General features: G+C 42.6%; 1 protein-coding gene across 1 annotated transcript; it reads right to left on the reverse strand.

Moving 5' to 3' along the window:
* Positions 1-867: 867 nt before the first annotated feature.
* LOC125906193 (cilia- and flagella-associated protein 44) lies at positions 868-23,281 on the reverse strand. The gene is given in 36 exon segments (XM_049604655.1): positions 868-1,583; positions 1,586-1,757; positions 3,360-3,494; positions 3,621-3,781; positions 4,027-4,228; positions 5,334-5,450; positions 5,573-5,703; positions 6,284-6,397; positions 6,507-6,699; positions 7,517-7,720; positions 7,866-8,136; positions 8,377-8,618; positions 8,780-8,957; positions 9,168-9,312; positions 9,386-9,597; positions 9,794-9,924; positions 10,168-10,330; positions 10,497-10,552; positions 12,305-12,584; positions 12,801-12,943; positions 13,494-13,700; positions 13,892-14,044; positions 14,135-14,245; positions 14,326-14,535; positions 14,628-14,722; positions 14,820-14,919; positions 15,170-15,217; positions 15,329-15,484; positions 16,020-16,184; positions 16,684-16,798; positions 16,956-17,172; positions 19,049-19,151; positions 19,685-19,847; positions 19,969-20,122; positions 22,791-22,875; positions 23,032-23,281. Coding segments are annotated over 35 exon segments (5,433 nt in total). The 5' UTR covers positions 22,867-22,875; positions 23,032-23,281; the 3' UTR covers positions 868-1,473.
* Positions 23,282-23,283: the final 2 nt, after the last annotated feature.

Below are 23,283 nucleotides of genomic sequence, written 5' to 3' on the forward strand. Positions count from 1 at the left end.
GATTTTCCTCTTGGGTTATTAGACTTTTGCAAAAAACATTGTGACGTTGGCCCTAAAAGGGTCTATAAGATGTCTCGGGTTTCGAGTAGCAATATCTCTGCCTCCCTTGTTGATAGGAGCTTAAATTCTGTCTGCATTTCAGTTGGGGTCAATGCATAATGTTTGTCTAGTTCTGCTATTGACTATAGTAGCTCTTGTTTTTTTCTCTCTTTATTTGTTAATAATTAAGCGGACAAGAGTTAAGCGGGATTTATACTTATGACGCTATGCCGTAGCCTACGCACGCTGCCTACACTGTTGTGAGCATTTATACTTGTGCGGTGGTGTGTCTGTGTCACTCTGCAGTTACACCTCCATAACACTAGTTGGCAGCGGGGTTTCTGTGAAGTGTTGTAAAGTTTAGTTGATTCAAACACACATTAAACACACATTAAACATGACTTAATGGAGACAATTTCAAACACAAGTACACAAATCAGCTTCACTTTAACTCGCAGCATTCACGTGTCTTTATCTGGACACATTTTCCCCACAAATACAACATGCTAATGTTTTTAGCACAAGCCTATGGCATTTTACATTGAATAAATTAGCCTAGCAGCTAGCAGACTTTTCCTCTTCTCATATGAAGCCAGGGACAACAGCAACATTTAACAAAGGTAATGTTACAAAATCCGGCTCCATTACAACTCACAAGTTTCACTGACAAAACAACTGTCTGATAATAAACATGTTTTCCAAACAAATACAACATGCTAGCTTTATTAGCACAAGCCTATAGCATTTTACATTGTATAAATTAGCCTAGCATTGAGCGAGGATTTCCTCTGCTCATATGAAGCCAGGATAAATCACACACAAGACTTAAAATGCTATTTTGGGGAGGCTTTATTGTCTTTAACAATTTATTGTTTCTTATGTTCAAAATTAAAGTAAATTAAAGCTTTGTTTCCACTGAGGAAAATGGTTTCAGCTGACAAAAATAGACAGGTCTACTTTGCCAAAATGTTACATTTATGGGGAGTTGCATGTCAGCCTACGGTGTAGGCTACGACGTAGGCTCTACGTTGATGCAGAGCCTACGCTGTAGGTACGGTGTCGATTCCACGCAGAAGTAAAAATTCTGCCTAAGTTTCTTGAGGCTGCTAGACATTTAACTAAAACCAAGAAAAGAGATCACATTACTCCACATTTAGCATCTCTGCATATGTTGACTGTTTCTTTTTAAGATCAGTTTTAAACTTGATGATGGGAGGAAAAATGACGGGGAGGCTTCACACTTTACAGAGCTGCGTTCAGTAAAGACAAAATAAAAACACCCTCATCTTCTTAGGCTTTTAATTATGAACAAACACAGTAGTCAAAAACAGAAGTATTTTTTAAACTTAAAAACAACAATAACTCCTGACAAAGTGCTATTAGTGAACGTTACCTCTCACCTTACAGTAACTGTGTAGGTGTTTTGGTCCCTGCCTAATTAGCTCCTGATCTGCAGGGTGAGTTTTGTGCTTTAAGCTGTTTGGATGCATACCCTGGTCCTTGTTTGCTGGTGTGGGTGTAGCCTGTAGGGGATGGCAGGGGGGGAGCGGGGGCAACGGGGCCTGGCAGGGGGGCAGGACGTGGCCCCCTTTACGAGACAGGGCGCCAATTTCTCTCCTGAGGGCCTCAGCCTGCTGTGATTGTGTTTTCACCAGCTCCTGGAGCCTCCGAATCTCCTCCTGGTCCACACGTCTTCTGTAATCCTGGAACTGTCTGCCCTGGATACACAAACAGATATCTATAAAGGTATGCAGTATACAGGTGGACAGGCACAAACAACTCACACATATATGACAGACATTTCAATAGTCGAGAATACAACTCCACTCAGTTGTGTGCACCATAGACTTAATAAAATCATAGACATAGCCATCATGACAGCACCCACTGGTTTGAAGCTTTACATTTTGGCTGAACATCCGATTCCTTAGATAGTTTTTTACCACAACCAATCGCTGAACAAGACTTTTTGCGCAACCAAAATGTTACAATTAAAATGAACTGAAAAAAACAACAACCCTGAAATAGTAACAGCTTCTGCTACGCCCATGCTTGGTGAATCCAGGGTAACGCCATGGTTATGTCAAAGATATTCTATACAAGCTTTGCCAATAGTACGAGATGGCACACACTTCCGATTTCCTAAGTGACTGTGGTCATCGCTCCCCTGCATATCTCCACCTCGTTTGGAAGTGTACTAAATGTCGTGTGGATGATGAAATCAGACTACAGTAGAAACTACAGTACAAATTTAATGTTCTTTCTTTATTTTGCCGCTTGACTTTATCTGCTAGTTTAATGTGTGTTTAATGTGTGTTTCTAAAACAGAAATGTCTCGAACAAAGTTAATTTTCTCCTTATTTGTGTGTCTGAAAAGCGCCATTACAGTGTCAGAATGTTTAGAAAAGTTGGGACCTGTGAAAAATGGGTCCAGTATTTACTTCAGTGACAATGGGGCGAAGGAGAGTCATCATCTCTACTCACTTTCACTTCTCTTATTGGAATGAATGGACTCAGGGCTGGTGCTAGTCCGTGAAGTGCCAAAACCCATATGACAAATACAGGAGATGGATCTAAAGTGGGCTGTCTCGGTTTATCATCAGCAATGACAATGATTCCAACATGATTCCAATGAATAACATCTAGTGAGAGACACGCAGTCTTCACTTAGACTTTACTTACACAGAGGGGTACAGAGGACTGATGGAGAACTTCGAAACACGGTGCAACAACAAACACCTGAAGCTCAATGTCAGCAAAACCAGTGAGCTTGTGGTGGACTACCAGAGGAACTGACAATGACAGACAATGCTTCAAATATCAATGTTGCCGCTTTCACTCATCTTCAACCCGGTGGCACAGAAGATCTGTATAATCAGCACAGTTTAAGGGTGGACACCCAAAATTAGTGTCACCAGTTCAGTATCTGACCACATGCCTCCCCTCCTGTTCCTGAGTTACGGTGTTGAATAATGTCCAGAGGAGTGTTTTTGCAGAACATTATGATGTCACAGTTAAGTTGCCCTTTGGGACATAACATGTCATCACTTCATCATTTTATCCTATCAGATATTATGTAAAATTCTGTCATAATTATTGTATGAATTCTTAAGTTATGACCAAAAATAAGGTCTCAGTGATCTCTGACCACCATGTGGCAAATGTGAAGAAATTTCCTCCAGGCAGAGACGGAGATGTCTCCAGCCATGGCTCTCAAGTGGCAGATGCATAAGTGAAACATCATTATTTTGTATTACAGATTTGTGGATCCCAGCTTTAATCAATAAGATATGAAAATTAATTTAGAGCACAGAAATTACCACTTTCTTCTGCCGTGCGTTGAGTTTATGCTCCAGCTCTTTGTTCTGGTCGTAGAGGCTCTGCATGCACCGCAGATGCTCTGTGTTACACCTGGTCCTCTCCATCAGAACCTCACGTGCTTCTTCTACCTTCGCCTGAATATTACACACACACACGCACAAAAACAGTCCAGAAAAAGATCAGTAAACTCACTCTGATCTAAGTTGTTTTGGAAAAATAACATGTCAAGTGTGAGGTCACACAAAAACAGGTCAGCGTACATCCCACTCTTTGATTTCCTTGGCGTATGCAGCTTCTCTGAGGAGTTTTTCCTGCTTGAGCTCTTCCAGCACCCTGTTCCCCGACAGCGTCTGCAGAGCCTCCACATCCACCAGCCGCCCGAACTTCATCATCATCAGCTGGTTGCACTGCTTCTCCAGCACTACACCAACACACATCAACACACAGATCAGTTTCTAAGAATGTGACTTTCTTGCACTGGCAGTAATCGAGGCGACACACAAACTTTACCAAACACAAATCTGGATTTTTTTTTCATCTGTGTCTTTACTTTGACTTGTTTGTGTTCATGTAGCATCTGATCTTCACACATCGTATCTAACATATCATCAGAGGTTTCAGGTTAGGCTGAATGGGAGCCCAGGCGTTTGCCTGTGTGGGTCTCACCCTGGATGTTGGCCTCCAAGTCCTTGCGGTCGTGGAGGAGCCTGACGTGCTGCTGGCGGGCCTGACAGTACAGCTCTTTCTGCTGGCTCTTCTCCACCTGCAACTGCTTGATGCGCTCCTGCAGCCTGTTAAACTCTGTCATGTCAAGCACTAATGCTTGGCTCAGGTCAGACGGCACTGAACCGTTAGTGACAAGCTCAATCTGTTGATGACAGAGGAGGTGGAGGGAAGAGGAGAGTAATTGCAGGAGATGAGAAGATGGAGAATTTTAATGAGTGGAGACAGAATTCTTTGGGATTAATAAACTTAAAGCCTGTGTTTTATCAAAGGGACACAAGCAGAGAATGTCTACAGAAGTCTCGGTCCACCAATCCATCCATCCATTTTCAACTGCTTACCCGAAGCAGAGCAAAGCACCCCAGACATCCCTCTCCCCAGCAACACTTTCCAGCTCCTCCTGAGGAACCCTGAGGTGTTCCCAGACCAGATGTGCTCTGGGTCTGCCCCGGGGCCTCCTACCAGTGGAATGTGCTTTGAACACCTCTAACAGGAGGCACCCAGAAGGCATCCTGATCAGATGCCCTGAACCACCTCAACAAACCCTTTTCAACACAAAGGAGCAGTGGCTCTACTCCGGGCTCCCTCTGGATGTCCAAGCTCCTCACCCTATCTCTAAGGCTGAGCCCAGCCACCCCACGGAGGAAACTCATTTTGGCTGCTTGTATCTGCGACCTCATACTTTCGGTCACTACCCAGAGCTCATGACCATAGGTGAGGGTTGGGATGTAATCAAATTCAAAGTTCATTTTTCATTTCTGTGCACATTAAATTTTAAAAAAAGAAAAGTAGGTCTCTGAATCCATAAAGATCATGAGATGAAATCTGAAATTGACTTTTCATTTTCAAATTGAAGAAGAAACAAAACTAAAACTTAAAATATATCTGTAACAGGGCTTTACCAATCAATGGAAAAATAATGGGCATTAATTTTGATAGTTAATTAATAATTTAAGCAGGGTGTCTACAGATATGAGTTACTTAAATTTAATGCTTTTAAACTTTTAGGATAATTTTTAAATTAAGACAAAAAATACCCAATGCACAGGAACACCACCAGTGAAACAATGACTGAAAGGCAGTTGGCAGAGCCAAATGCACAGCACTGTGAGAGCTTTTTAACATTCCTGATGACGTGGAGGATAATACCACCAAGCTAAATATTGTTTGATTTCACATTGAGGTTTTACTTGTTCGTACTGCACTGCCAACCGTCTTCCGAGGTTCCAAAAAATATCAAACAAAATTACCTGGTGGAGTCTGAGAGGAACCACCACATCCAGTTCATTCATTTTCTGCTGTTTCTCCCTGTTGATCAACTCCAAGTCTTCCTCTGCTGCCTTCCGACTGCTCTGCACTGATTTCTCCTGCAGAGCCAAGCAAAAAAAAAAAGACACACACACACGCACACACACAGGATCAGGATGTGAGTAACAAAAAGACAGCATGGTAATAGATAGTGACATAAAGATAAAAAGCAGAGTATGACCTTCTTGACGAGGGTGTCGCACTCCTTCTTCAGAGCTTCAGCACTCTTCTTCTCCTCCGCCAGCAGTTCCTCCAGGTCCAGTCGATGCTCCCGCAGCTGCAGTGTGTTCTCAAACAACTCTGGCTCACAGCCTGAGACACACATACACAGAGAAGTTAAAGCCTGTTGAAGCACAATGAAGCACTGCAAAATGCCTCATATCCAGTCTGGTCCAAATTATAGTCCAGTCCAGTCACCAGAGGAAAATGTTGGAATTGTATATTTCTGCAAACCACCATCATTTTGTTACATTTCTACGTTTCATACATATCATATCTATGTTTCTAAAGTGACATAGTTCTGATGACGTGTATATGGGTGATTTCATCATCTGGAGGTGGAGGGATGTAGGATAGTGTGAGACTTGGGCGAGACAGCTGCTAAGCTGCAGACCACTGTTCAAGACCAATTATTAAGCAAGACATCGCTGCGTTTCCAACCATCTTGTGCCACCAAAGCCGGGCATTTTTAAGAAGTATTTCACTGCTGGAAAGATGGCCTTTTCATAAAACTGGGTTATCTAAGCAGAAGGAAGATGTGCATATTTTGAATTAAGTTCTTAAATTAAATGCTTTGACACATCATGTGGGACTCTACCACAGCACAGCCAAAAATTAAAAGTTCACACTTTACTGTGAAGGGATTGAATATATCTTCCACCATAGCGCTGACCTGGAGGGCAAACGCTGTCATCCAGGCCATCTCCTCCATCCTCTGTGCTGCTGTCAGAATCATCATCCCAGTCATCGTCGTCAACAGAGTCCTCATCACTGTCCTCCTCATCCTCTGCAAACACATTTTTGGATCATCAAGGGCACGTGAGCAAATTGATACACGCACACAGTATCACACAATCACTCTGGTCACATTTTACTCTTGTGTTTCTTCCTCTCACTTTTATTTCTAGTCTGCTCCTTCTTCACACGTTTGATCTTCTTTTTGAAGACTTTGGTCAGAAACTCTTCAAACTTGTTTTCTTCGCCCAGCGAGGTCTGGAAGGTGGCAGTCAGAGCCTTCTCTCTCTCCTGCAGCCTGGCGATGTCTCCCTGCTTCAGTTCCAGCTGTTCATTATACTCCTCCAGCTTAGACTGTCAGGAGGGAGAGGGGAGGATAGAACAGGGACATGAGGATCTGTCAGTGGTGATCTGAGGAAGGAAAACACCTGCGCTGATACACAAACGGTGTTACCGTGCCTATATGGCAGCAGCTTCAGAGCTCCATACGTGTCTACACAGGATGTGTTCAGGTGCAGGATTGAGTCTAGGTCACCCACATTGCCCAGGAAAATAGACTTCAAGTGTAAAATGTTCTTTGGGGCAGGTTTAATTGGACTGATTATGACTGAAGCACATCTGCACACACAGTGGTGCAGTGGTTATCATTATCGCCTCACACCAAGAGGGTTCCTGGTTCAAACTGTGGGTGGGAGTGCCCTTCTGTGCGGAGTTTGTATGTTCTATGTATGTCCCCGTGTCAGCGTGGGTTTTCTCCGAGTGCTTCAGCTTCCTCCCACAGTCCAAAGACATGCAGGGTAATTGGTGACTCTAAATTGTCCGTAGGTGTGAATGTGAGCGTGAATGGTTGTCTGTCTCTATGTGTCAGCCCTGTGATAGTCCGGCGACCTGTCCAGGGTGTACCCCGCCTCTCACCCAGTGTCAGCTGGGCTAGAGTCCAGCATCCTCACGACCCCTAACAGGATAAGTGGCTACAGAAAATGAATGTTCTATTAGAGGCAACAGAGAGGGGCTACTGAAAAATGCAGCTGAAATGCTTCCTGTGTAGACATGCAGCTGTTGAAATGCAATATTACATTATGTTTGGCCCTTTGAATAGATTGCTACAGGATCTAAAAATAAAAAGATCATGCACATGAACCAGTCCACAGATGCATAAACTCTCTCCCACCGTGATGCTGTTCTCCTCCTTGATGCATCCATTGAGCTTCTCCTGGAGGCTGTCCTCCCGCCTTTCAAACTCCTTGAGGAGCAGCAGCTCCTGGTACAACGTCAGCTGATGGAGGTCGGCCATCTTCAGCTGCCAGTCCAGACGCAGCTTCTGGTGACGCAGCAGCAGGAGCTCCGCGTCAAACTGAAGTACTGAACTCTCAATCTGAGGATCAAAATATACATGGATTACATTACAATATTACACACCATCAGTCTGAGACAATCAGTCGATTATATAAGATATTACACATTTAAACTAATGTCGTGGCCCTTTATTTGATCAGTCATCATTTATTAAAAACACAGACCTGCTCCAGCAGAGAGTTCTGCTCATACAGCAGTCTGATCTCCTCCTCCCTCCGGAGCTCCTCCTCCAGGTCGCTCAGCTCTGCTCCGTCTTCCACTGGTATCTCTTCTTCTTCTCTGATTACAGATGAAGCTGACAGGCTAGAAGTTCCTTCTTCTCCTCTCTCCTCCTCTGCTCCTTTCTCTTTCCCTTCCTCTTCTTCCATCTCTTTCTCCAGTTGCTCCAATATGGATGTGACTCCCTCCTGCTCCTCCTGCTCCATGCTCTGAAACCTGTTTGAAGATGAATATGTATATGTGGGTCAAAGTCCAGTGATCACTTATACCCCATTGCTGTGTCTTCAGAAGCTGTGGCTTAATTCAGTTTACTCTGAACATGGTTGATGTGTCCTGTTGAAATCCATTTAACTCGTGTTTAACTTCCTGCTGCAGCAGTCATAAGTGAATAATTTTCACATCTATCGTCTGAGTCTAGACTTGGTGTTGGATCAAACTACAACCTGGTTCCCATACCTCTGTTCCCTTAGAAGCCGATATCGCTCCAGGGTGGCACGGCTGTACTGCAGCCTCTTCTCTGGAGTCTCCTCTGGTAGTATGATGGGCAAGGCGGGTGGAGGGCGGTGGAGATGGGCTGCCAGATGCTGCTGAATCTTCTGGACCTGCTGAGCCTGAGCATGCAACTGAGACACCAGGTGAACCTTGGAGTCCCGCAATGCCACAATCTGTCTATTCATCTCCATCTGCTTCTCGCGGATCTGGTGGGATGAACGGAGTCATGAAATAAATCTGCTATGTATGCAACTTATGTTCTTTCCACTAATCATTCATCCACTGATTGCTATTATTAGTCTGTTAATGACTTCTGTGAGAAACTCGTGCCTTGAATGAGCTACGATATGTGTGTGTTTGTGCGTACATTTTTCTCCAGGCCTATCAGCTCTGCTCTCTTGCTCTCAGTGTTCATCCTCAGATGTTTCGGCACAGTGAAGTCTTTAGCTGACTTCAGTTTTAAGTCTCCAAAGTTCTCTTTGGCTTCACGGATGGCCTCCACATCCTGCGGATCGTCGTAGTTCTCATTTGGTTTCTCTGCGTAACTGAGAGTCCAACAATCCATCACAGCTTTGCATTAGCATTGCAATAGTTACAGTAGTGCCCCACTGTCCCCCAGTAGATTAGCCTGGCACTGCATTTTTTAAAATTGGAATTTTAAGAATGAAGGAAACACCATGACCATAAATCAAAAACAGAAGCCATCTAATTTAAGCCCAAAGGACTGGGGTGATATTGTCAGACATGACACTCACAGTTGGGCCCATTCCTGCTTCCTCTTCTCTATCCTGGCTCGAGCTTGTTCAGCCTTCTCTGCCTCCTTTTGGAGCCTCTCGACCTGCCGATCTGCCAGCTTTATCCCGGATGGACGAGCTGCCGGGTGGTGCCGCACCTCCTCCTCTGGAGAACACACACAGGTGATAGGTCACACAAGTCTTTGGCAGGTGTGGCAAACACACAAACACTTTCGCACCTTCTATTTTGCTGCCGTCTTTTACGGGTTCAGCTCTGGATTTTCTGCGTTCTGTTGCAGCTGCTCCGTCCCCGTCAGGCCAGCTGGGTCTCCTCTGATGTGTGAGTTGGGATGAAGGTTTGGTGAGTGCTGGCAGAGGGTAGGTGGAGACTCTGTGGTCGGTGCAGATGGCGACCACAGTGACCACATTGGCCTCCAGTGAGTCCTTAAACCTGAATACAAACACAAGAGGTGAGTGCTTCCTTCTCGAGGTTGGGTGTCTTTACCTCCTAACCAATGCTACATTCTTTCACCAACTCAGAAAAGAAGTTCATCCATATTCCTGCTGATAAGCAGACAGAAACAAAAACATAACCTATGTTATTATTATAAGATAGATGACTATGTGTATTTGTGTTTTGTCAGTACCAGTCCTGTAGTTTGCTGAGTGCTATGCTGCAGCGCTCCTCCTCCCACGCCATGTGCTGTCTGACCTCCCTAACTCGCTGGGCCTTTATCCTCTCTGCCTGCTCACTGAAACGCTGGTCCAGCTGCAGCTCCTACACAAAAAAACCCCACACAATATTGAGCACATTGTCGTTTTCTATAATCTGATCTTAATTATAGTGCATGTGTTGAAGGAGCTGATGAGACTGAAACACAAACCAGTACTTTACCCTACATTTTAAAGGTTTCATTTGTGAGGACCAGCTTTTATCATGCACTGAGAGGTTACCCCAATCAGCTGCAAAGGTGACCACATCAAGCGTCAAATCAGATGACAGTGGAGAGTGGGTCTGTACCGCAGCTTTCAAGCGAACATGCTCCGGCAGACTCTGGTTGGCATTCAGCAGCCGTTTAAACTTCTTCTGAAGCTCGGCCAGCTTCTTCCGCTTTGCTGCAATCTTTAGCTCAGCCTCCCGATGCAGATGGTCCTTCTCCAGCTTCTGCTTAGCTGTCTCTATGCTGGAAGGAGTTGGGGGGGTTAGATAAGACTTTCATGATTTTCAATAGCGTTTTCTATTGTACAAATATTTTTCAGCGATAAAGACAGAGAAAGGCACAAGACAACATGAGAGTGAGAGAAAGAGAGCCGGACCAGATTATCCCTAAACAGATTATTCACGCCCACCTGTAAGCTGCTGGGTCTTCAATGTCCTGGGATAACACCTCATCCTCAAGACCCACCTGCTCAAAGAACATAATTATGAACAAGATGATATTACCTTTTCATACAACCATCCATTTGGCCAACCTGCACCATACCATCCATAAAATGTTTATTGCCCCCCAAAAATTCTGAACCGATAACAACAATAATCATCTTAAAATCTGTACAACATAGGCTAATCAATCTGGATTCAAAACAAAGACTTAAGCAAAGAACACTACGTGTCTACAGCCATGCTAGCGACTCTGTGAGGTTGTACGAAGGCACACCAGTGCTTTGAGCTAAATGCTAATTTCAACATGCTTACATGCTCACAGTGCCAGTGGTAACATCCTCATGTCCCTTGTTCATTCCAGTGGACATAACTTTTCTACGATGTCTAGATTTATGATTGCTGTCATCTGACTGCACCCAAATACAACTTACTTGATCATAGGGGTAACTCAAATGCTTTAAAGCTTTGATTGTTACCATGTTAATCAAGGTAAAAATCAGTATTTGAATGCTCTATTTTAAGGACATTTAAACTCAATGATAGTTTTGTGAATCCAACTCGCTCTTATTTTATGTCAGTCACCAGCTCTCCAGCATTACTGAAACTGGGACACTTTGACTGCACTTGATAGGCTTATAGATACGTTAGCAAGATGTTGACAAAGTCAAGCGTCTGGAATGGTTTCAAAATCTGGAAAGTTGAACTCCAATAGTTGCCAGATATGTTACAAATGAACAAGGAGTTTGTTAAACTGTGAGTAACAGCTTAGCTGTCTTGCAAAGTCTTCTTTGTCTAGCTATTATGGCTAATGTGCGTCCATTGGAATGGACGAGGATCTGAATGTCACCCAAAAATAAACAGAGAAATATTGTTCAGATCTGATTTTCTATCAATACAGTCAGCTTATAATGCATCCTGTTGATTATGTACACAGAATATTCATCTCAGGAGGTCTTCAACACACTGTTTTCTGGAGATACTTAAGAATATTGAGGATATTTTGAATCAAGATGGCAACGGAATACAAAATATATAGGCTATGCAATGACTTTTAAAGCATTTCTTTATTTAATATTCAATGAAATTAGGGGGCAGCACAGTGCTGTGGTGGTTAGCACTCTCGCCTCACAGCAAGAGGGCTGCTGGTTCGATCCTGGGTGTGGGAGCCCTTCTGTGCGGAGTCTGCATGTTCTCCCCGTGTCAGCGTGGGTTCTCTCCGGGCACTCCGGCTTCCTCCCACAGTCCAAAGACATGCAGATTGGGGACTAGGTTAATTGATAACTCTAAATTGTCCGTAGGTGTGAATGTGAGCGTGAATGGTTGTTTGTCTCTATGTGTCAGCCCTGCGATAGTCTGGCGACCTGTCCAGGGTGTACCCTGCCTCTCGCCCAGTGTCAGCTGGGATAGGCTCCAGCTGCCGCGACCCTCAAGAGGATGAAGCAGTCAGAAGATGAAGAAGATGAAGATGAAATTAGTTAGCCATTCATGAAAAAAATAAATGCATGGGTTTTGCTGAATAAAGCTTTGTTAAAACCATTTATTGTGATTGTGTTACTGATTGTGTTACTCCGTCGACTGGAGCTGACAGAAAAAAAAAAAAAGAATGGTTGATGAGTGCATTTTTACATGATTGGGTTCTGAACAGGTCAGTTCAACATTAGCATACAAATATTTGCTGACTGGCATTAAACACAGAGAACAGCTCAGGCTGATGGACTTTGTCATCCACAGAACCACACTGTATAAAGTGTATAAAGTTAAAATTTGGACTGACCCTGGGTGACGGAATCTTGGCCCTTCTTTTCTGCAGGCCTTTCTGTAGCTCCTCTGGAGGAAGCACGCTGAAGGAAAAGACGTTCCCGTCATCTCCGGCTGTCAGCACAAAGAGGTCGTCATGGCTACAGCAGATGTGCCGCAAGTGTCCGTACTGGTTGTCGTGCACACTGAGAGCCCAGTAGGCCTGCATGGAGGTGAGGCTGTGGTCGCCTGGCTGCAGAGGGTAAACCCTGATGAAACCTGAGTGCATACCGCAGAGCAGCAGCTGCCTGTCGGAGCTAGGAAACACCAAAACAACAAAAAGGAAGGAAACTTCATGCAGGTAATATTACTGTGGTTCCAAATGTGAAGGAGCCTCTAAAGCATCCCCCGGCCTGAGGAAAAAAAGAAAAGCTGTTGGTTCAGCACCAAGAGCAGCATTTTCAAATTACATTCAGTCATTTGATCTCTTTATCATATGAGAATACTGATTAGTAAGTCTGCCCTCCAGCTACCTGAAGGTGACAGAACAAATAGGGTCGTTGTCTGCGTCGCTGACAGGCAGGAAGTCAAAGGGCTCATCCTGTCGCTGGTCTGGATCCTGCTCCTGTTCCTCTGAGAACTTACAGTGATACAAGTAACCTGAGTCAAAGCCCCCCTGCAGGAGAGAGAAAAAGACAATCATTCAATTGAATTGTCTTCTAGGATTATTTTAGCATCATCATTTAACTTCTGGGTACAGTTTGAATATGTTTTGATAATAATTTTGAAACAATACCTGTGTTTTGGTACAATTCTGAAGTGGATTGCAAATATGATTTGGATGAGACAACTAATCCGACCAAGTAGGACTTAGTCTTTAAAAAATAACAACATTTAATACTTATTGTACTAAGGGTGAGGTTCAATGCCCACTGATTGCAGAAGCGATTTCCTATCAGCAGGCAAGAATGAAAGTGCAACCTGCTCTGTCACTGCATTGCATCAGAGTTTACTTCCTGCTCCTGTTTGTGCATGACATTGGTTTGTGTTGTCTTCTTTGATGTCCCTGTAGGACTGTCAGATGTTGGTGTTGGTGCTGTTTGATCGATTTACAAGTTGGCTACTCGTGATAATTTCTGCTGATTGATGCCTATTTTAATTTTCCTGAACATCCTGGTTATTGTTGTCGCATGCTCATAGAGGTATAATTGTGTGTTTGTGTGTACCATGGAGAGCCAGAACTGGCCAGGCTGTGAGTAGAAGCCACAGAAGAGGGGACTTGGATGCTCAGGGATATAGATGTGGGGCAACTCTTCCTCTTCTTCCTCTTCCTCTGGCTCTGGGTACATCTGCATTGAGTCTTTCAGTTTGTCTTCTCGCTCTTTCTTCTTCTTCTCCTTTACGGCTTGGCGTCTTGCGATTTCCTCATCTCTCTGAAATACACAAACACACAAATTAAAACACGAATGTTTGAGTTAGGTTAGATGCTCTTTTAAATGAACTTTAAGACAACAGGAAATAAAGGGAAGAAAAATATTCAAATCACACACAGCCACAGAGCAGACATCAGTACATCCACAGTACAAAAACCCTAACAAACAAGGCAAAGACACAAAGTTCAGACCTTGATACGAGATTTTATGCTCCTGAACCTGAAGAATCTGCTGGGCAGTTCAGGCAGGTGGAAGGTTTTGGTCGGCTTCTGGGCCTCTGGATCAGGACTGTGCACCTCAACCACGTGACCGCTCTGACACAGGATGAGCAGCCTGTTTTCACTCTGGGTAAAATCGTAGAAGAAATCAGTTTAATCAATAACACTCCAGCATGGATATATTTGGGTGCGAGTGGACTCGGAGACCAGACTAACGTGGGAATGAGGTGACCACTCCAGCGCCTGCACCGGCCCGGGAACATGGACAAAGCCGATGGGGTTGTGATTTTCTCCAACAGTGAAGAAGAACACAGTGCTGTCTGAGCTCTGAACGGTAGGGAGGAAGTGAGAAGTCAGAAAGGTGGATGAACAACAACAACAAAAAATTTTGTTGGAAAACCTCTTACCCCCGTGGCTAAGATTTCTCCATTTCGCTCATATGCAACAGCAGTTACAGGGGCATTATGGGGTTTGAAAGCCTGTTTAAGGCGCAGCTTGGCATCTCCTTTAGGTCTGCTCCCGGTGACTAAATGCAGCCTCTGAGGGTTGTACAGCTCCAGTAGCCGGACCACCCCATCGTCAAAGCCAGTCACCAGTAAGCTTCCACTCTGGTTCACCTACAGACAAACACCAGAGCCTCAGAGGTCAGTTTTCTGCCAGTTCACATCATAAGTGAGCTCATGATACATTTTTACACTGACACACTTACCAAAGGTGGAGCCCATCTGAGAGCAGTTCCACCCTGATTGAAGCGACTGGTGGTTAGTTCTCTTTTTGCCAGGAAGTCAAAAACTTTGACTGAACCTGGAGAGCAGGGACACACACAATCATCTGTTATACTGTGTGTGTCAGTGTATTCACAAAGAATGTCTGTGCAGGTGTGGAAATGTATCGCACTCACGGTCTAGAGCTGTCGTGGCCATCAGGTGGGATTTCCTCGACACGTCCAGGCCCTGAATTGGCCCGGCGTGGAACGAGAAGAGGCACTCTGGATCAGGAGTCTGCACACACAGCCGATACATCAACTGTCGTTTCACTGGGTGAGCACACTGTCACTTCATTACAACATGTGATGGTGCAATATGGTTTGCTATATAGGTTTCCATTAGGACTACACAACGTTACCTGTACATCACCATAAACACACGTATTCACCTCAGTAACAATAAATGTAATCATACCTTTCTTCTGTTGGCTCAGCTCCTATTTGTTTGCTCCTAATTTATTACAGACTGTGTCTAAGAAACTCACTGTGTAGGTGAATGAAAGATCCAGTTTCCAGATGGCTCCGCTGGAATCCTACAGGACCACATAATGGGAAGACCTGGTCTGTAATTTTGATCAGGTTTATGCCGGATCATGGATTACAAATGGTTTTAATTAGTGACCTTTGACCTTTCACTTTCTGACCTGAGCAAACCAGATGAATGAGTCAGGCAGGGAGCTCTTCACCATAGAGGAGAGGCAGACGTTGTGTCCTACCACCATCTCATTCATTGGCTCCAGCTCAATCCTACTGCTTTGGCTGTTGCTGTCGGCAGTGTCGATGCTCTCAAAGTCCCAGCCCTGCAGAGGGCAAAGGAGGGGTGGGTGTTATAAAGTTCTACTGATTACAAAGAAACTTATCTCCACTCAGGATGCCAAGAACGGTCAATTAACTCTTGAAATCAAAAACCTAATATGTGACATTACATTCTCCCTTCTTATGTTTCATTTGTAACTGTTAATATCCACATATTTGTCAGTTTGTGCTTTGCGTTTCTGTGCTCTAAGCTTTTGGCATTTTTGCCTGAGTGCTCTGAACTCCTTGAGTTGAAAAAACTTCAACCCAAAGCAGAAAAACAGCCCACGACATCTCTTTTGTCGTCATAATTTTTCCCATTGTCCAATCGATGATTTGAGTTGTGGCAGGTCTTCTGTGGTGGTCATGACAACAAGTGTACAGTTGGTAAACAATAGAGGAGAAACTGGTGGACACCCAGATATATACGGCCCAACAATAGACAGGAGATCAATAGACATCTTAGGACAAACTTGAGAGAAATGTTCTGAAAGTGAAGCGTTTTCAGGTTATGAAGTTATGTTGTTGCAAGATTCTTACCCGGACTGCTCCGTCAGAGCCAATCGTCATCAGCTGCCCATCTTCTAGGGCGAACGGCTTAACCACCCCTGTGTGGCAGCTACGCCCCCCCTTACGGCAAATCTCCACCGTGATGGAGTTCCCATCCCACAGCAGCAAGTTGCCCCAGTCTGAGCCGGACACCACCTGACAGGAGGACACAAAGGGCGAAGATGATCACAAGCAAGTGTTCGTTCGCTTGAGTCTTATAGAGGATTTCTGAAACCTAAATATTTTTGAGGTTGAAATTTTGACCTTCCAAACAACTTCATCACAAAGTGCAATTTTACTTTTTGCGAATGTTAAAGGTATATACAGGATTTTTCTAAAAACAATGTATAAACTCATACAAGAGTCTCTGCTAAGACCCTGTCCTTTGCCTGAATGTAGCTGTGGTTTGGACATTTATGGTTGTGTAGTCCCCAGCCGATAACAGCACGCCGATGAGGTCGGGACTAAGTTTCAAAGTCTCACATTCCCTCAGGCAGAGAAATGATTATTCACTGTAACATGCCAGATTTTATGAGATTACCAAGATCAGTCATTGGACAAAACACAGCTGTGAACTCAAAGTTTTCCTCCGTACATTTCCAGACCTTCCTGACCTGCATACAGACCCAACTTGTCAGAACAGCGGTGCACAGACCTTTCCATCAGGAAGGTCCACGTAGCTCTCAATATCAGTCTCTGCGATTTTCCCAAAATGTCCCATAAGCCCTTGCAATTTAAGACCTGTGAATGTGTTGGCCATTTTCCAGAACCTGGCAGAGAGAAGGCATTTTGACTTTATTTGACAACATAAACATATCAATATCAGTGTGAGGGAATAATAATTCAGCATCTGAGGTCTAAAGCTATTTTAATAGCAGTGATTTAACAGCTTTACAGGGTTTCAGGAGGATTCAGTATGTCCTTTACTTGATGTGTCCAGATCCTGATGATGTGAGCAGTCCCGGGTTGTATGGGGAGAAGGTAACTCGGTAGACTTCCTGAGAAATGGCCTTGCATCTCAGTATCACCTCCTTTTGTCTCCAATCCCACAACGTCAGCATGTAGTCTGGTGCGCTCCCCACACTTGCCAGCAGGCTCCCATCATGGTTAAAATCCACAAAACTGTACGCCCGCTCTGTACCACCTACAAACATGAAGGTCAAAAACATGATCAACTAGAACTACCGCCTTGCCGTTGCATGCCAAGTTGCAGTTACAGTCTACACCGATATCTATCCAGACTCATATGTAGCCAAGACAGTTGACAATGCTTCAAATATGGATGTTGCTGCACAGAAGCTACAGATTCTAAAACAACATGGATGCTTCACGCAGTTTCAAGATGGACACCCAAGATTAGTGTCGCCAGGTGAGTATCAGAACAAATGTCTCCCCTTCTGTTCCTGAGTTATGGTGTTGACTAACGGCCAGAAAAGTGATTTTGCAGAACATTATGATATCACAGTGAAGTTGACCTATGACTTTTTGGATATAATATGTCATCACGTTACCATTTTATTCTAATAGGCCATAAAATGTTGTCATGATTAGCACATGAATGAAGATATGGCCAAAAAAATGTTTAGTGAGGTCACAGTGGACTCTGACCTTTGACCACTGTGGTGGTATTTTTGTTAAACACACTGACTGCAAGGGCAGGGAGGGGGTGAGTTACACATCATCTTTAACTGGTGTAGAAACAATTCTTCAGCAATAAAACAAAGCAGTTCAGACCATCTTATCTTGTTCTGTCCTTGAACATTAAGGAAGGAACTAACAGCATGTAACAGGCTGTTAGTCTACAGGAAGTAGAATGTAGGGTGTCTTATCATTTTCTGATTTGTAATACAAAGTATGTCGGGGCCTGAGAATTTTGATTATACCAATCAAATCTTATCAGTTCAGCACTGAATCCAAGTGGACTTTGGTGCACACAGTTACACATCATCTTTAACTGGTGTAGAAACAGTTCTTCAGCAATAAAACAAAGCAGTTCAGACCATCTTATCTTGTTCTGTCCTTGAACATTAAGGAAGGAACAGGAAGTAGAATGTAGGGTGTCTTATCATTTGCTGATTTGTAATACAAAGTATGTCGGGGCCTGAAAATTTCGATTACACCAATCAAATCTTATCAGTTCATCATTGAATCCAAGTGGACTTTGGTGCCAAATTCCAAGAATTTCCCTCAAGGTGTTCTTGAAATGTCGTGTTCACAAGAATAAGACGGAGACAAAGTCCCAGTGACCTTCTCCTTTGACCTTTGGCCACCAGGACTAGTGAAACCAAGGTTACGTTTGTGCCAAATTTGAAAAATAAAAATCCACAAGGGCATTCTTGAGATATTGCATTCACGAGAATGAGATGAATAGAAGTTCTTGGCCAATTTTACATTTGACCTTTGACTACCAAAGTCTAATCCACTCATCGGTAAGTTCAAGTGAACTTTTGTGCCAAATTTGAAGAAATTCCCTCTGGGTGTTCTTGAAATGTCACATTCACGAGAATAAGATGGAACCAACGTCACAGGGACATTCCCCTTTGACCTTTGACCACCAAAATCGAATTAGTAATTGTTGTTGTAACCAAGTGGACGTGTGTCCCAAATTTCAAGAAATTCCCTCCAAGTGTTCTTGAGATATTGTGTTCACAAGAATGAGATGGACGCAACGTCTCAATGACCTTCACCTTTGACCACCAAAATCTGATCAGTTCATTGTTGAAACCAGTGGACGTTTGTGCCAAATATGTTGAAAAATGTTGAAAATATTCATGAAATGTCACGTTGACAAAAATAAGATGGATACAAGGTTACACTGACCCTCCCCTCTGACCTTTGTCAACCAAAATCTAATCAGCTCAACGGTGAAACCAAGTGGATGTTTGTGCCAAATTTGAAGAAATTCCCTCAAGCTTGAGATATCATGTGCATAAGAATGGGACAGACAGACAACCCACAAAAACATAATGCTTCTGATCACGGCTGTTACTGCAAACTCAACGATTCTTGGTTCTACTCACCTCTGAGGACGCTGACGGGTTGTAATGAAGGATATTCATAGACTATGATGTTGGGCAGGTTTCCCTTCTCTGCTACAGCAAAGTACTCCTTGCTAGGGTGTGCCTTGACACACACGCACAAACACACAAATTAAGACAAATTCTCTAGAAAATATCAGTAATGTATTTTTGTATAATACTTGTTTAGGAGTGCATTAATTTAAGTCAGTAAGGTACTTCATTCATACTTTTAAAACATAATTTTAAGTGAAAGACAAGAACAAACATTTCCTTACTTTTTATCTGACTCACAAACTTATGAATAAAGTCGTTAATGCATGAAAAATAATAGAAACAAGGACCTTTACCTAAAGAGCCATGACACATTTTTTTGCTCCTAAAACATAATTCACGTACACAGTATTGTACATTTTGCTGATCATTTTCCATTTTCCCCAATAATTCCAGGCAGCCGTTGATTTCCAGTTATTTACATATGGTATAAAATTGTATTAGTGCACTCTTGAAACTCTTGAGTAAATGTAAAGTTATCTGTCAATTCATCCATCAGCGTTTATTGCACTCAGTCACAGACAGACTGGAGTCACAGAGTGATGATTCTGACTTACATGACACGAGGTTTGTCAGCCATCTTACCGTGATGGAGCCGATTCCTCCTCCGCTGCAGGAGCGGAGGTATCTCTGTTCCTTGGTGGAAACGTCCAGCAGGACGAGCAGGTTGCCTGCTATAAAGATCAGAGTTCTGTCATCCAGCAGCTGCAGGTTTCCCCTGCGCCCGCTGTCATAGCCAAAAGAGTGACTGAACGCAGGACGGATTAAGGATCAAGATCAGATTCACATGTTATTTGCGAAGTATGATGACAGGAAGTTAGAGAAGACGTGGTGTGAAATGTTTTTCTTAACTTATTTTCTAAGGATACGAGAGGTGCAGGAGGTTCTCTGGGATTTCAGAGTCAGGTGTGATGAAAGGTCTGGAGTGAAATTCCTCGTACTTGTAGGACATGTCTGCAGAGGGCTGCTTTTTTGATTCCTCTTCAGTCTCCTGCTGCATCACCAAGTGTTCAGTATCACATCCTGTGAGGGAGGGGAAATATTTGACAGCAGCTTTCATGCACCAGTGATTTAACTTGTGCATTTTTTCCATATAGAATTTCGTATATGAGACGAAAATGTATTATTCTCATGTGAATTCCCAGATTTATATTTTACTTTCAGATTTTACACTTCAACTGAGTATGTTAACGTCAACATGGTTTGGAGTGAATAAAAATTGGAAAAATCTGAAACTGAACGCCCCTGGCAACTTCAGCTTTTTCAGAATGCTGCTGCCAGGGTCCTGAAAAAAACTAGGAAATATGACCACATTACTCCAGTTCCAAAACCCTTTCGCTGGCTACCTGTTACTCAGAGAATTGATTTCAAAATCTTGCTGCTTGTGTATAAATCACTCTGTGGCTCAGCACCCACATATATCTCTGACATACTTGTGAGCTATGAACTTTCCAGGACCCTGAGGACATCTGGGGCCGGGCTACTGACCATCCCAAATGTCAGAACAAAACATGGTGAAGCAGCGTTTTGTTATCATGCAGCACAAACCTGGAATAACCTAAATACTCTTTATACAACAGTTAGTTCCGGCCCTGCACTCTAATTGGTCGAGAGACAGTAAAACCGTGACAATATTGGAGTACAACATCATGGTTATTTCACTGTGTATGTATCACTCCGCCTCACAGCTGATTGCAATCAACAATCAAATCAAAGTGACAGTTAGTGTCAGTGAGGTCAGCAGTTGCGTTGTAGGCTAATTAATTCATCCACTGTCAAACAGCCAAAAATATGGATTTATTTCCTAAAATAAGTTTTGAATTGAACTATGAATGGTCATCAGAGGAAGATGAGGGAGAGGAGAAGCTGAATCCATCTGAGTACACATTCAGGTTTGTCAGTGTTTCATCAGCGGAGCTCAATGACTTGGAGAAAAGCAACATACTGTCAGATCAGAAGGCAGAGTCGGCTGTGCCTGTGAAGTGACAGTCCACCATGCAGTCACCAGAGACTTATTTCACCGGCTGCACAATTAATGGAAATGTGCCGATAAATGTGTATAAAGAGTAAGTGCCTGGCGCACCATGTCTGCGTTACATAGCAACGGTGACAACGGAGACCTGAGGGAACTATTTTTGTTGGCGGAAGACAAATAAAATGCTTAAATTATCTATTTTGTCCTCATTTTTCGACATTTCTTAATCAGCCTTGCTTATTTAACTGTTGAACTGTTGTATAAAAGCAATATCACACTCGAGCTCGTGATGTTATACTCGTATATCGTCACGGCTGTGATTCGGTCATAGGCACGAGGCAATAACGTTATCTGTCCACAATTTTTCACCACATAAAACCTTCCTTTGGAACAACTGTAATATACTTAAAAGGAATAAATCTTTGTTTTTATTTAAATGGTACCAAAGAGATATTCTTTTTGTGTTTAATCTGTTTGATGAGAATGGCAATATGTTTACATATGAACGCTTTATGACTGTATATAATTTTCCTGTTCCTTTCAAAGAATTTAATGCTGTAATCCAGGCTATTCCAAAGGAGTTGTCTCATGCTGTGAAAAATCATCTAATTTTCAATGGACACAGAACTGCTCAACCTTTGTTGATGTTGAATGGACTGGAACTGAAAGACAAAAAGTGTAATAATAAGCATATTCGTCGAATATTTCAAAGAAAGTACAATTCTGTACCTAGAGGGAAGTTCTTTTGGAGTTCTCAGATTGTGGACATTGGATGGCGAAGGACCTGGCTTTTACCCCACAAATACTGCATTTCTAACAAAATTAAAGAAACTCACTTTAAAATTTTACATAAAATTTACCCTGTTAATTATTTTATTGCCAAATTTACCGAAATAGATAATTTATGTTCTTTTTGTAACCAGTGTGTTGAAACTATTTCACATTTATTTTTTGATTGTGGAATCACAAAAGCTTTCTGGTCAGCTCTTAATCTCCATTTTTTTTAAACTCTGCCAATATCAAATACTCCTTTACATCAAGAGATATCATATGCTACTACACTAACAAAAATAACAAAGATTTTGAATTTTTACTAAATTTTGTAATCCTTCATGCTAAATTTTACATTCACAAACAAAAATTTGCCAATTCTTGCCCCATTTTCAAAACCTTCCTCTTAGAATTTGATAACACTATGAAATCCTTACGTTTAATTGAAAACAGTAAAAGCATCAAACTGATCGCTCATTATGAAACGTTTTTCCCATCCTCTGACTAAACTCTGCTGCTTCTTTTTATTATCTTGTTATACTGTCTTCTTGTCTGTACCAACACTTTCTAGAATCTTGAATATATTTTTTGTACTGTCTCATTTGTGGTGTACCTGCCTGTTAACACTTTATTGTTCAATAAAAAAAAACAAAAAAAAAAAACGAGGCAATAACGTTGAGTATAACATCACTCCCTCTCATGTGATATTGCTTAATTATCTTTGCACCTCTTGTGTGCACTTTGTTCTTTTTTAATGGATATTTTTAAAAAAAAAAAAAAAAAAAAAAAAGTAAACCATTTAGTATCTTTTTAAAAGTGTCTTACACCAATTAAAAAGTAATAAGGCCTCGTGACCCAGCCGTGAAGCTCTGGCGACCCCTAGTGGGCGTCGGGATCCTCAGGTTGTGAACCAGTGGGCTACATGATAATGCTCTGCAACATTACCTTCAGTGTTTTCCTGTGAAGCTGCCTGTGTGCTCTCAGCCTGTTCACCAACAGTTGACGAGTTATCCTCCGACATTTCCGCTATCTGTAAAACAAAAAGGGAAATTTATTGATTGAGTATTTTGATGTAAAATAAAATACAACGTTGGCAACTTAATTTTCAGTCACTCAATGTCAAGCTACACTTACTGAAACGTTTTAACTTTAACTGTGAGTTATATTTAATGTCCGTTAGCTTTACCTGGTAAATTTGTCTCCTAATTTTCTGACTCCCGAAGTCCGTTTTAGTTTAGAGGCGTTGCCAGGCAACAAGGACAGTCACTCCCCTGCAAAGCCTGCTGGTTAATGTAGTCTTAATATTTCTAGTTTCCTCTAGTTGGCAGAACATTTTTAGTAAATGATAGAAATGGAATAGTTATAACCGTACAACCATTGGGTGGCTAAAATTGAGTAATTAATTAATACAACGGGCTAAAATTAACGTAACGGTTCT

Source organism: Epinephelus fuscoguttatus, linkage group LG18 (assembly GCF_011397635.1).
Source record: "Epinephelus fuscoguttatus linkage group LG18, E.fuscoguttatus.final_Chr_v1".
NCBI classification, from domain to species: domain Eukaryota; kingdom Metazoa; phylum Chordata; class Actinopteri; order Perciformes; family Serranidae; genus Epinephelus; species Epinephelus fuscoguttatus.